This window comes from Pomacea canaliculata, linkage group LG8, assembly GCF_003073045.1.
Source record: "Pomacea canaliculata isolate SZHN2017 linkage group LG8, ASM307304v1, whole genome shotgun sequence".
NCBI lineage: Eukaryota > Metazoa > Mollusca > Gastropoda > Architaenioglossa > Ampullariidae > Pomacea > Pomacea canaliculata.
Window position 1 is genome coordinate 3,800,359 of NC_037597.1, and position 14,940 is coordinate 3,815,298.

The 14,940-nt window shown below is 35.3% G+C and overlaps 1 protein-coding gene and 2 non-coding genes across 3 annotated transcripts; 1 reads left to right on the forward strand and 2 right to left on the reverse strand.

The window, feature by feature from the left end:
* The first annotated feature begins 5,699 nt into the window (after window positions 1-5,699).
* Trnak-cuu lies at window positions 5,700-5,772 on the forward strand. Its single transcript has one exon. It is a non-coding gene; the product is annotated as a tRNA-Lys (tRNA).
* A 302-nt stretch (window positions 5,773-6,074) lies between these two features.
* On the reverse strand, window positions 6,075-6,164 carry Trnam-cau. Its single transcript is given in 2 exon segments — window positions 6,075-6,110; window positions 6,128-6,164. It is a non-coding gene; the product is annotated as a tRNA-Met (tRNA).
* A 756-nt stretch (window positions 6,165-6,920) lies between these two features.
* On the reverse strand, window positions 6,921-14,557 carry LOC112569862 (regulator of microtubule dynamics protein 1-like). The gene is made up of 9 exons (XM_025247895.1): window positions 14,126-14,557; window positions 13,350-13,527; window positions 11,888-12,060; window positions 11,367-11,442; window positions 10,774-10,851; window positions 10,347-10,445; window positions 9,840-9,893; window positions 9,460-9,537; window positions 6,921-8,858 (listed from the first exon to the last, which is right to left on the reverse strand). Exons 1-9 carry the CDS (start codon window positions 14,386-14,388, stop codon window positions 8,805-8,807), a joined length of 1,053 nt encoding a protein of 350 aa, XP_025103680.1. The 5' UTR covers window positions 14,389-14,557; the 3' UTR covers window positions 6,921-8,804.
* Between the last annotated feature and the right edge of the window lie 383 nt (window positions 14,558-14,940).

Here is a 14,940-nt window from a genome sequence, read left to right on the forward strand (position 1 = left end):
ATCATGTATATAGAGCTTCTAATCAGACGAAGTGAACAATGTTTTGTCTTGAGGGCCACAACTACTTTTCAAGAGTAGTCTCCGTTTTCTCTCCTTCTGTCGATTTTTCCATTTCTGTGTCTCAGACTAAATGAGGTGGAGAGGGCGAACAGTAACTGCTGCCTTCATACCTGTTCATAATTTTACGGAATATTTCGTGATATGAATTTTTGTCCTTTAAACAATCGACAGCAAGAACTAAAGTTCAACGACACGGCTGACAAAGTGCATCCCACACCACAATACTGTTACATCGTCAAATTTACATTTTTCTGCTGTATATTCGAAACATAATTTACATTTATACATAAATAAAGCTGTTGGTGTCATCACATTTATTTTGCTGAAAAAACTATCAGTGGCAAGACTACTGTGCTCTCTGTGACCTACTATTATAGTTTTTATGAAATAAATAATAGAAAAATAAACTACATAATTTTAATGCACTTTTCTGTTTTTAACAGGGGCTACCAACTAAAAGGGGTAAATTGCTATTTTAAAAGTTAATATTTTTCTCCTAACATTTTAAAGTTATTTACTTGTATGCATCCAGGTTGTATTTAGAATGTCACAAAGCATGAACAGTGTGTTAACACACAGCAAATGATACCTAACAGAAGCTAAATGGTTAGTGATTATGTGTCATTAGCTGTTAACTGACATTAAGCATGCATTTTGGAGAATCTAATTTACAATTACTTTCTTATCATATAAGATTTGCTAAAACAAATGTCTCAGCCATAAAAGGGTCAAAGGTTTGACAAGAATTTTTAGTAAAGAATAGTGCTGAAAATGTACTGAAAGATTTGTCTTTCTATCAAGTATTTTGGTTAATTGCATCATTAACATTGAGAATTAAAATACCACACAATTGTGAAAAAGTGTAGTTTAGGCATTAATTTAATATTAAAAATTTTTTAAATTTGAGGTAGTGCACAAATGAGGGTTAGGTTTGTCTCCTATCAATGGGGTGACAACCTGACCTAAAATAGTAATATATATATGCCTATACAATGTACAGATTTCATTTTTGCAAGTAACAATCTTCGCCTGCATAAACTGCATTATTATTTAATTTTGTAATTTTCTGTATTTAAAGATAATTTTTGTGCATAAAATTTGTGACAGAAAAACAAAGTCTAAATAACAAAATAACTGGCAATGTTCGACATGAAGTTAGAGCAGCAGTGCATTGTGGGATTATCTTTCTGTTGTCTGCGGCTTTATTGTCTGCTTCACTGTAACTATTCATCACCATCAAGCTGAATATTTCCTCCATAAACTGAAACACAACGGCAGACTTTTTAATGGTGCGATGTACCTTCTTGTCTTCTGAAGTACCCTGTTGTTTTCTGATGTACCCTGTTGTTTTCTGATGTACCCTGTTGTTTTCTGATGTACCCTGTTGTTTTCTGATGTACCCTGTTGTTTTCTGATGTACCCTGTTGTTCTCTGATGTACCCTGTTGTTTTCTAAGGTTTCACACAAAGAATTTAACATTTTAAATGAAAGTAATTGCGAAGGCTGCAAGGAAATAAAACGTGTGGTGGTCGTGAATCTTTCTCATCTACCATCAATACAAACATACTCTTGATGCTGATGTCTCGCGAAGTTTATCTGATAAGAAGGTCGCGAATGATTATCATTTTAACCCTCACCTCTACATATGGTTCATATTGGTTTTGGCGCATAAAACATACTTCTGGTGGCGATTATGTAATAATTCTGCTTTGAAAGACAAGGATGAGACTTTACATTAAAAGCTATTGCATGCCCTTAAGTTCAAATTAACCAGTTCATCATACTGAAGTGATTCAAATGAAAATTAATGCAGCTGAGGTTCTAAATTATTTGTACACATAATTTCGGAATGATAAAGAATGGTTTACCAAAAAATCTGAACCAGTTCATGTTTCCGTACTTTTTGGCGGAGGAAAACAAACTGACCATAATTTGCGATTTAGAATTGTATAATGAATATAAGGTTCGTTTACCCTCCGTCGTGCCAATATTGTTCAATTCACTGAAATCTTTCTATATGATGATACAACCATGATGTCATAATCAGATCCGTGCTTTTATTGAGTCTTTTAGCTTCTTTCTGTGGTCAACAAATAGAAAAGCTTCCCGCATTTTATCGATACCTCAAAATCAGCTAAAGGAAGACTTTATGTTATTAAGTTAATGTAAACATTATGCTACTCCTTTATGAAGAAACAATAGTCACCTTAAATCGTCCATGCCACCAGCAGTGCGAGAAGCTATTTATTATAAAAGTTGTTTTTCATTTTCAACATTCTTTCTGTTGGTACATCGGAGTTAAAGGGGAATTTTTTATTTTATTACTTTTAGTGAAATTGAAAGCGAGATAACAGTCAATACATCATTTGCAAACGTTTATGAATTTCTGACAAAAAAGCATTAACTTTAGGCTTAAACAGCATGTTACAAATGTGTCCACCATCATAACCAGCTGCATATTGCAATTCTCCTTCATTCAGCTCAAAAATACCGCAAGGTATTTTATTTTAATGAAGATTTATTTTCCAGTAAAAGGTAACTTACCTGCAGCACAACAATGAGACAATATAAAGTCATATGTCTTAAATCGAAAATAATGAGACTACACTTCTTAATAATTTACATCATTACTTCTTTTTTAATATATCTCGAAAATTTTGTTAACTCCTTAAATTCAGTAATAAGCTAATTAACGTCTTTAACCCTGTAAAATATCCGAGCAAACTCTAACCTGTACTTGCTTCCAGTCAGACAATACAAGTAAAAGTTGATAGAATTGTTCAGGAAGTACAGAAAGCAAGTAACCGCAAGTGCTAGCTCATTAGCTGCGGCAATGTACTCATCGTCCTCTGCTCCTTCTGAAAACCTTTTCACGTAAGTAAAATACACTGATAATGGAAGTCTCAGTAGGAAGAACGAGAATGACACGCTGATGAGTGTGACTGTCATGGAAGAGTTACTTTCGCGAGTTTGAAACCTCGATGAGAGTTGTCCAATGGCTAACTTTTGTCTCCTCTCGGTAAGAGAGGTCTTCACCTTCCAGATGAGCACGCAGTTGGCTGCCAACAGAAGACCAAACGGAGCTAAAGCCGCGAAGGATGTGTCGACCCACCCGTACACGTTGTCGAAGAACTCTTCGTAGTCTTTGCTGACGAAACTGAAAAAGCATTCAGTCGTCTGGTTACCGTCGTGCGAGCTCGCTGTGTGTCCGTACAAGATATGAGCGTTCAGAAGAGCAAAAAATACAAAGATGGCGGCCATGACCGAGCGAGTGAACGTTGTATTGCAGTGAACGTTAACTTTGAGAGGCCACAGAATGGACGCAGCCCGGTGAAAGGTCATGGTCACCAAAATGGCCGGTGCGCTGTATGCAGAAAAGTAAGCTAAGAATACACGAGTTTTACATATCCAGTCGGTAAAAACCAAAATTCCGAACTTCTCAAGAAACCAAAATGGTGGATCACACCATATTGCGGTCAGATCAGCGATGGCCAAGCATGTGAAGTAAACAGACAAATTCGAGCCTGAAGAGTCATGTAGTCGTCGCTGAACCAACAAGACCATGATGTTTCCGAAAGTTCCAGAAGCTAGAATAAATGGAACACCAATCTTCCACACTAACATGGAAGCTTCATGAAGCACTGTTGGATCCATTCACCTCTACAGGTTACACTTAAGTTCTGACTACTGTGAGCATTCTAAGGGCCTGTGTACATTTAACGAAGTAAGCAGGGCGAATAAACAAGAAAATAATCTTGCTGCTGAAACGTCCGCCATTCTAAACTAATTTTCAAGGACTGAATAGCATATTTATTGCAAAGAAAACTGATGCTTTTATCTAATATCAGCTATGATGTTTTTGAAAGAGGCTAAGAGGTGCTCGTATATACTTATTTTCTTTCGACCACACCTAGACGACAAAAATACATGACAAATAAATTTATCTCGTTTTTTATAACATATTCGATTCTTGATTTCCTTAATATTTTTACTATTTATCTTTCTATGCTTTGCCTAATTTTTATTTGCTTTCCTTAGCAACAGTTCGTTTGTATGATAGATTTTTTTCAGCGGAAACGTGTAAGACATTCTTAATGAAAATACTTTTTAGAAAAAACGCTCTAATAGTCAACAATAATTATAGCAGTCATGAAAGCGCTACAAAAACATGCAATTACATCTTCAACCTTAAATAAGCTTAAATATCCACAATGAATTCAATAATTACGATTCTGTAGAAAAGCAAAAAAGAATTGCAAACTATAAGGCTGTTTTGGAAAGAAAGTATTTTTATCAGTAATCTCCGACCACCCACCCTCCACCCGTTGTAACTGTGCACATACCCTTGTAGCCTTCATTCAATGAGAGAGGCGTGCTATCAACGTACCATCTTGTCGGCATATCTCAAGTCCTGCTGCCAGTTGGACGGAGCTCATCCTCTATAGAAAGTGAGACAGAGAAAGAAGACAGCCTTGTTTTTAATAGATATTTACATATTCGACACTTATACCTTGATGGTTTTCAGCCTCTCGAGGTCGGTAATGCCGATGCCCCTGCAAGACTTCTACGCGAAGTCAATACTGTACAGTACTTAGAAAAAAAAACTCTTTTAATCTTGAATGTTGTTATTCTCTGCTCTCTGACTGTCCTGAGGAATCCGATAGCCTAACAGTCAGAGCTCATGAGTCTGAACCCGAAGATGTGTGTGGAAGTTAAAGCACTTGTTCCATTCTTACATACTGACTCAGAATTCAGACTATAAAATGGAATTGAAGGACAACTGTATTTGACATGGCATAAGGGAATGCAATAATGTTATCAAAGTTCTCGGAGTTAAACTAATGGAAGGAAGCAAATTTTTGTCCTGATTGCCATAAATATTTTTCCGAAAATAGTCTCCACATTTTCATCAATGTCGCTATTTATTTCCGTCACAGTGTCAGTGTTTGAGGTGGAGATGGCAAACAGTAACAGTTACTTTCTTATGTATTATTAACTTTTAGGAATGTTTGGTGAACAGATTTTTTTTTCGCTAAAAGTGACAGAAAAGAGATATTGTCAGATCGTCAAAAGTGTGATTTTCTGTTGTAATTATTTTTTAAATCTTCCATGCTATCAAGAAAATAAATTCGGTTCATCCTAAAAGATTCCTTGCGTGAAAAATTTCGTCTGTTGTTAGTCATCTCGGAGAATCTCGCACGCATGCGCAGAGGTTGATGACCACAGCATCGGGTTCACGAGTCAAACCAAGCTCACGGTTGAGTGTGTTCCCTGTTAGTGTAAACAACAGAGATGACTTAAAAATAGGTCGATTCACCTAAAAATGTTCAGTACCACATAGTCCAAACTTTTGTTTAATTGTGGGCTTCTGTGCTCACTGATTAGATGAAAGTAAGAGGTTAAAAAGGTGAGAATCGTCAGAAAAACATTGTTATGGACGGTTCGCTGTTATAATGATTTTACTCACGATATTTCACATTATTATTTTTGCATTCCCTAAGAAAAATAAATGCAAAACTCTATAGTTACTACTGTGTAAGTGCCTGTTTCTCACGCGCTTTTGCGTAAATAAAAAAATATCAATTGCTATAATAATCCAGCTATCTTCATTTACATACATTTTCTCCATTGTGGTAGATGCCCGGTTAGCTCAGTCGGTAGAGCATGGGACTCTTAATCCCAGGGTCGTGGGTTCGAGCCCCACATTGGGCGATATTTTGTTTTGAGTCATTATGTTTTGGTTCTCATTATGAAACTTTACTTCTGTTTGACAATGTTAGACCTTGTGCGACTGTCCGAAGCTTTCCATCTTGATACCGATCATAAATAGCTACCTAAAATGTTATGGTCACAAAGAGAAAAATAGTTTATAAATAGTTAAATAGTTAATACATGTAAACTGTCCTCATCAAAGTTGGTTAGCTTATACTTTTAAGTTACATTGCGTTTCTTAAACTTTGCGATCACTAAAATAAGGCATCTCTTATTTATATTTAAGGAGAAAAAAAAAATTATGCCCCGGGTGAGGATCGAACTCACGACCTTCAGATCGCTCGCTTTGTGTGACTATGAGACTGACGCGCTACCTACTGCGCTACCGAGGCCTGCGGTGACACGTGTATATTCTAAGGTAATAACACACTGCATACCTTCAAGGTTTTGTTTGGACGCTGATCATTTATGTTTTGTGTTTCACAGATAAGCAGTTAGAGGTAATGTGCGCTGCACTGTCTTTATCGCATTTCACAAAAACGAATTGCACAGTTTGCGATCTATGCAGTGTGTGTGTGTATCGCTCGTACATCTCGTGCTGTGGAACTTTGGGTGTTTGAGATATGCGACCTATTCATTAATTACAGAATTTACAGAAAAGATTTTACTGCTTAAATTATTAAGCTTTAACTTCTCTCTGAGTAACGATGGCAATAAAATAATCATATTAAGGGGGCCGATCGATTTCCCAATGTGACCATCAGTCGATTCGACCACCACCACAGCCAACAGTCGACTCGACCATATCTTTGAGCTAGTCAAATTTAATTAAATCTTCTTTATTGTCCTCGGTAGGTCTGCACGATTCGATTTTGCCCTTTCGTCGCATTGGGTGTGCTGCTTTGTAATATAGCTTTCATTTGCAGCTAATAATAAGATTAACATATAATGATATATATATGCTGCGTAGTTTTATAAACCACTCGAGATCGAGTTGCACTAACACACACATCATGCCTCCTTGTGTTCTATTCTGTGTTCTAAAATCAGCGTTGTCTTTGTATGTTTACCAGAAGTGTTTCTACAAATAGCATAAGAATAATCAGCTAATTGCTTTATGTATTGACAAGTAAAGACAAAGTCTAGGGTTCTGATTATGGAATGTTTATTTTCATCAGAATATGCAAGTCATAAAATAGACATGTGTCCTGCATGAGACTTTTATAAAGTTATCAATTTATTTGACAAAGTAATTGAAAAAACCTTACAAATTTATGGCTCACTTCCCTTACAAGAAACAGCTAGCTCACATACTGGTATACACGTCCGTCGCTAGCTTCAAAGGTTTTTGCAAGTTTACCGACTGCATAATCCAGTTGGCATTGAAAGCATCACTTAACACTTTTTTAACCAGCCCTGCGCTTTTATTTTGGAAAGTCTTTGTAGCCTTGTGGTTAGTGCTCATTCATTCATCCCATCACCGGTGTCAATGACCAGCTGACAAATCCTGCCACTCTTGCCTGTCTTGAGAAATGGTTGGCTAGTCCTATAACCAGTCTACTCTAGTTTGTAAGCCAGTTTTTCTTTTGGCCACCTCAGTATCAATATCTTTCTAAAGTACCTTGAAGCTTACACGTACCGCTTGACTACTGGGAGTAGGGATTACTGTTGTCTTACAAGTGTGGTGACCGTGATTCGTACAAAATCAATGGTTTTATGTTCTCTGTATGAGATTTGGAACAGCTCATTCAGGCACTTGCTCTAGGATGCCTGTATTTTCTACTCTGTATCAATGAGCATGAGTCCACATTTCAGATCCATATATCAGGACTTTACATTGTTGTCAACCTGATATTGCTATCTGTCATAATGTGGACATCTATCATGGAGCTGCCATCATTACAGAGGGTGGCTCTCAAGTACTCTAAGCTGTTTACCTATTAGAACTGTATTCTGTTCATGCAGATATCTGCTTTGCCATTGCCAATGATCATGACTTTCCTTTAGTTTGTGGTGGTCTCCATTCTATGTTTGTGGGTTTTCTTTTTTGTGTGTGTTGGGGGGAGGGGGAAGACAGTGAAATGTTGGCTGGGGTGAGGGGAAGGGAGCTTGTCTTTCACTATTTCAATGATTTTACTTCTATCCTCATTTATGAAAACTATTGATCTTGGTAAAATTCTACTGATCACAGAGGTTCCAAAGTACTCTCATTATATCCGATATGAAAACTTAAATTTGACAATGCATCAAACTATTCTAACAGAAATTATTTACTTTATATATCTTTAGAAATAGTCACACACACATATATCTATACTCAGTAGTAAAAAGATAATTTCATACTGTCTCTTTCGATCTCATATATTTTTCTTTTTAATATTTTTTATGTAACATGAAAGCAAAAATAAATCATTAAAAACATATTGCTAGAAAATGTACTAAAAAATTTGCAAGAAGTATATCCTGTCTAATTCACTTTAAATTCTAAGTATAATCTTGCCATGCTTCCGTCATCAGAAAATTGTGAAATATTTTTTAAAGCTGTAAAACTAATTGATACATAGGTACTATTAGTAAGTAATGTTTTTCAGTAATGTTTCAATTTATCCAAATGATTTCAATGTAACTCAGATATGACAATCAGCCATAATTATTAAAACCTAAAAATGGCAACAATTAAGTAAAATATAGTGTCCTCGAGAAGCACCGTAATAATATTATTAAAGAAAAAAAACAGCACAGTAACTTAAAAACAATTTTTACCACTTTCAGCTGTATATTCTATATCTTATACATAAGTAATATCATGATTCATCACAAGGTCTGCATGGTGAGTTTAGGTCAGGCTCATCAGAATACAGCCACACTGTATTATGATTTGAGCAACTCACAACCAAAACAATTAATCCATAACATTATTAATAAGGACATAACAAAAAACACATTAAAACACATGTACATCATGACTGGATGCTTGGATTGAATACTTTAAATGATGGCTATATATTCTTATACAATGTTACAGATGATTGCTATACCCCATACTTGGAGAGTAAAGTTTTTATTTCTTCCTCTATTTCTTCCCCCTGCAACAGAGAAAAATGAATGCCATTTCAAATTTGCAGAAGTCTATTGAGATTTCGTAATGCTAATTCCTATAGAACAAACATTACGCTTGCACATATCAGTTTTGCTGAACTTTGCAAATCCTTCTTTGGGGACATTTGTTTTAGACATTATAAATATACTCCTTCTACTACTGCTCCTCTTCCTCATTATTATCATCATCATCAATCCTCATCACTAAACATATTTCCCTGCTTGTCAGTGAACTCAATGTACTTCAATATAAGGGCAGCATGAGAAACAAATACATGTACAGAAGCAGTGCACAGTTTGCAAACTTCAAGAACAAGAGGGAGAGAAAAGGAAGAAAATAGCAAGAGGAGGAGACCACCAGCTGGATGCATTCAAGAAACCAATGGGTATTAAGGCCATTCTTGAAATCATCAGGCACACAACTTTTTGTTCTATTCTGACATGAAGTTTTAATTTTGAAAAAAAATAGCTTAGGGAAAATTCAAGTGTGATTATTATTCTAAAGCCAAAATTAGGTGAGCTAAAACCAAACATTTTGCTAAATATAAAAATAAATATTTGGTAAGATATGATAATATTGAAACATACACTCAAAGCATCAGGAGTTTCTGAGGCCTTCTGTAGCCACTGTGTTGCCATAGTGTATTCTTTCTTCTCAATCAAACACTGAAACATGTCAGTTGGAATAATTAAAAGTATAAAGGCATAATATAACTATTGCACATATCATCCCACCATTAAAGTATGGTAAGGCACAATACATGCATTTCTCTGTGAAAAATTAACACCTCAGCAGACCTTGAAACAGAATTAATAAAAAGACACATGAAAATTTGAACTTTTGTTGTCACAGGGTGGAATCCAGCAAAAATGATGAAAAAACATTAAACTCAAAATGTCCAAATTGTAGAATGATGGAGGATTTGTTATTATTTACAAATCCACATGCTTACAATGACTGAACTAACCTTAGCTATGTATAACATATTCTCTTTCCATTTTCCAGGTCGCTGTTTTTCTGCCTGCACAAGAAAAAAAAACCTATTCAGATTAACATTAACACACAAAACATAAGGCTTCTGAAGAAGGATTATTTGCTGAGTTTCTGTTTGTGATAGTCAAATCCTCAGAAATATATATCTGATTCTTGATGACTCAAGAAGAAATGAGAGCACATATCAACAATAAAGATAACTTGAGCTAAGTGAAATATTCTGATTAACATGGTTCTGCACCTGAAAACACAATATTGATGGCCCATATCATAAAAGAGGGTAAATCTGTTTTTAAGATTTATATAGAATTCATTCAAAAACAAATTAACATACACCAACCCACACAAATCTTTGTGTATGTGAGGGTATGTGCATGTATGTGCAAACATACAACTTCTTAGTCTTTTTCTTCATGAAGCTGTACCAGCAGGAGACCAGCTCTGTAAGCAGTAAGCATATCTAAATTTTAAGCATGTTGACCTCCATAAAGTGATCCAAGGCTTCATCAACTGTTGCTATGGGTGGTTCACCAAAAAAGGTTGCAGCTGCTTTCCTTTCAAACCATGACAACATATATACCTGCAAAATAAAAACAAACACCTTCAAACAATCTTCACTGAAGAAACACTTATGTATTTTGTGGAGTGTTACTTCCTGGCAATACATTATGACATATAAAGTAAACAGGTCATAGCTAACGACATATAATTTTCTTAACTTGATTAAAGCATTATTTTAAAGCTAACCTCATGCAATAACTTCTCAGCTCCAAATAAGTTAGTAAACTTATGAGAAACAATCCATTACAACTGCCACAAGAAGCAAAGGCTTTTGTTAAGAATATCAGATACAACCAAGCTATTTTTTTTAACCATTTGAGGATTATGTTTTTATACAAAGCACTCACACTATAACACCATCTTCCTAGCATGTGATGTGGAGTTGGGTCTGTGGGATTCAACTGTATAGCTTTTTTGATGTGGTCCTGAAAGTAGATATTAACTGAAGTTTAACAACAAAAACAAGTTACCTGCCATTACTACCAGAAAACCTTTTCCCCATTGTGTAAATTATATATACATTTATAGCAAAATACTTTTGGGATCTGAAAACATACTAACTTCTGCTATACATGATAATTTAAATAATATACATTCCTAATTATAAAAACTAATTTGGTCGGTGACCAAATTCTCACTATTCAAAGTCATGTCATAGGCATTCAGCAAAAAAGAAAATGAAGGGACTAGTCAATGAGAATTCTTTCATACAAACTTCAGTGTTGTATAGCTACTTGCTAAAACTTTCTGAATCTGAAGCGCTTCTTATTTATTTTTAAAATAAACAACTTGCTTATCACCTCACTCAGTGGAAGCAATAACAAGCTCCAAATGTGCGTAAAACTTCAAAATGAGGAATAAACTAATTAATTACAGAAGGTATAATTCTTATCAGGAACGTAAGGGTTACAAAATTACAGTTGTTATGAGCTATACTCACCCTAATTATATATGCATTCTTGATTTTTTCAGCCATAGGTTCATAATCACCTGTGCTTCCAAGTGCTATTGCATACCTGCAGAAGGCAGTTTATTACTACTTTGTCAAGAATGTTACAGAACTCCAGGTGCAGTAAATTCATTGGAAGCATACAAAATAATTCGCGAGTCAGTTGATAAATTCAACACAAAGTTCAATAAAAAAAAATCCATGATATAATTTGTCTTAAACAGTGTCTATGTATTTCTATTCCATGTTCAATTATTACACTACATTCCAACCATAATTTATGCCACTGTTTTTAATGCCTCTGATCAGGTCATATGAATATTAACAGATTGGTTCAGAATACTTATGCATATCCAAATAAAAACACATACAGACAATTGTGTGGACACGCACATAGGTACACTTTCCTTATTAGCCCCAGTCATGCCCCTCCAAAAATATACACAGATATATATACTTTCTTTCTCTTTGTCTCTCACTAACTATAAACATCTAAATGGCAAGGAACAGACCATTTGTGTGCATCCGAAGATTTAGGATTAAGCCTAAGAGCTACTTCAGCAGAATCCTTCGATTCAAACACCAACTCCTTCTTTCGTGGTGTATTTCCACTCTCTCCTTCAATAGTGGCATAATTATATGCTGCTTTGGCATGCCGCCAATGAAATTCTGCTTTCAATGACATCTAAGAGAAAAAAAATTTTTAAGGATTAAAATTTAGAAGCAATATTTAATTAAACAAATCTAAAACGTTTTTGCAACTTTTGCATCAATTAATTTATATAATTTTTCATTTCAAATCATACTTTATTTGTAAAATATATTATTTAATGTTTGCAAATGATGAAAACACTCTGCTGCTTATAATACTCCCATATAATTGTGCTATGTCATATGTTGAAGTTTCATTGGAAGGAAAAGCCTATGTGCATCCCATTGGAAGATTATTATTATTATGCAGCAGATTTCTAGCAACAATTTGGCAAACATTAAGGCAGAATAGAAATTTATAAAAAAAAAAAGGGAAATCCATGCTATTAAAACCTTGCTCTACTTTGATAAATGTGCTTTAATTACATGGTTATGATATCACGCTTCTTGGTGCCATTAGGCAATAAAAAGCTATGCACCCATTTACATTCTGGGTCTTGCCAGACATCTATCTGCACAACTGGCGTCTCTCTTTCAGTCTAACATAAATGAGAATATGCTTGAGCAGTTTCTCTTTTTTCATAGGGCTGTGCACCACTGTATTAAATAAGTTTAGTTCTATTTAGATAATTAACAATTTATTAACTGTGGCCTTTGAAATTTTTCTTTGAGGCACTGAAGATCCTCTTATATGTATCTTGCTTGACCTGACTTTTTTTTTCGCTTGCTCATTCTAAGTTTATGTCAAAGGTTGCTAACTGTCCTCACCCCAACTAAAATCTGAAATTTACTGCCTTTTTTTTTTTTTTTGCATTTCCATACATTTTTACTCATGCAAGCTGTTCTCTTATTTGACCTGAATTTTCTCAACTGCTGCCTTAAGTGAGGTTTTTGGGGTTGGGTTTTTTTTATTTGAACTCCCAAAAATACAATGCACATTTTGATCATAAGCAGATGATTTTCTCAGCAGAATTGCTTGCAAATTCTGACCAATCAAATTCACAAACCTCAGCTTTTAGGATCTACTGAGTCTTTTGTGTTGAGGTTTAGGGTTATGGTGTATGAGTAGGAGTCAGTGTGTATGTGTGAACGGGCATAGGCCTAAATATTGTGTTTTAAAGTGTATGTGTGTGTATATATACATAAATGTTAGAGTTCTTGGTACACTTGTTTATAAAATTTGAATATAACTGGTTTATAATTGGATTATGTTTACAGCAGTTTTAAGATGTTGTGTAGTTACTTTGATAGATGTTCACACCCTTGATGGAGCAATAAAGAATCAATCAACCAATATATATAAAACATACACATTGTGCTTACATTTCTTTGTCTTTCTTGCAATTCACAATATGCCTGTTTAATCTGTGCCTTTGAACCTGCAAGGAGCTCATCTATCTCTCTGAAAAATTCTTCATCCTCTTCATCATAGCTTACAACCAATGGAGTAGCAAACTGGACATTGCGCTCTAATGAATCATGGCGTGAGATGATATCTCCACTGGAAAATAAAAGATGATTACTTACCATTAAACTGTGATATTTTAATACAATAAATAAAGACTAACATATATTTTTATCATAAGGTTTAAATGACTGAATAATGACCAAAGTTTAAAACCTGACACAAATGCAGTTCATCATTTAGATATGACTATCTTGACATGATTTCAGCCATTCATTATCAATAGAAAGAGCTGCTTGACCGGTGTTTGTAAAAATTAACAAAACTACTGATGCTACTAACTCTTGGTACTGGTTGAAAGGGCCCTTTCCATGTACAATTTGCCCCTTTTATTAGCTTTAAGTTTTATCTCAAAACTTGTCTGAGTTTCTCGTTAACTAACCATTAATACTTCATCAAAACTTTTATTGGAAAATAAATTTAAAAAAGCGAAGGGGAGTAGTAAGTCCCACTTCACAAATATTCCAGGAAGTAAACGACTGCTTAAATAGAAAGATCGAACTCGAGGTCTGCCCATAAAGTCAACATTCATGTCAGTAAGAAGCCATTAATACGATTTTTTTGCTTATTCTAACGAGTAGGATCTGCGTAGCCAATATGTACTACTACATTCCTTGACACTCGACCATCATACCCGCCGATCGCATCTTGAAAATCGTCCTCGTCGTCATCACCACTACTGGCTGTTATGTAGTTGTGCTTTGACAGGCTGCCTGCCTTTCTCTTGGAAAACCTGCTATCGGAGATATCATCCACATCACGCTTTATTTCGTCAAGGATGGTACGAATATCTCTTAGCTCCTTCCATATATGCAAGCAAGCAACACAAAGCCCAGCCCCCGCGGCTACGCTGGCAACAGCACCCAAGATAAACGGCCCATGCTGGCGTAAGGACATCGCCTCTTCAAACAGTTTCTGCACGTATACTGTGGTTTATTCTCTTAGTGAAACCCCAGAATCTACAAAGAATGAAAATGTCGAAATGATCAACCGGAATGCAAAAGTACTCGCACTGCCCTGTTTCGCTGAGTAGACGGCACTGCCCTACGCCAACAGGGAGACTACTCATTAGTACATTTCTGAGTGCTGTATTCTTTGATCGTCTGCTCTTCCTCTTGGTGCCGATTCCACGTAAAGCAACAGCATAGCATTCGAAAAATTATCTGTAATCTTAGAAAAGCATATTTCCGTTAACAGGGTCCAAGATGTTGATAAAAGATGTGTAAAATAACTTTTTTTGTGATCGACGAATATCCAGAGTACCTTAAAAATGGCTAAGAAATTGCAACATTTTGCTGGGTTATGCTACTGATAGTTTTATTTTTAACAAGTGCAATTATCTCTCTTCATTAATATTCTAACAGCAACAGAGTATTTTTTCAGAGAATTTTTTTTTCGCATTCATGTTGTTGACGATGAGAAGTGTTGAAGGAAGGGACATAACTCATT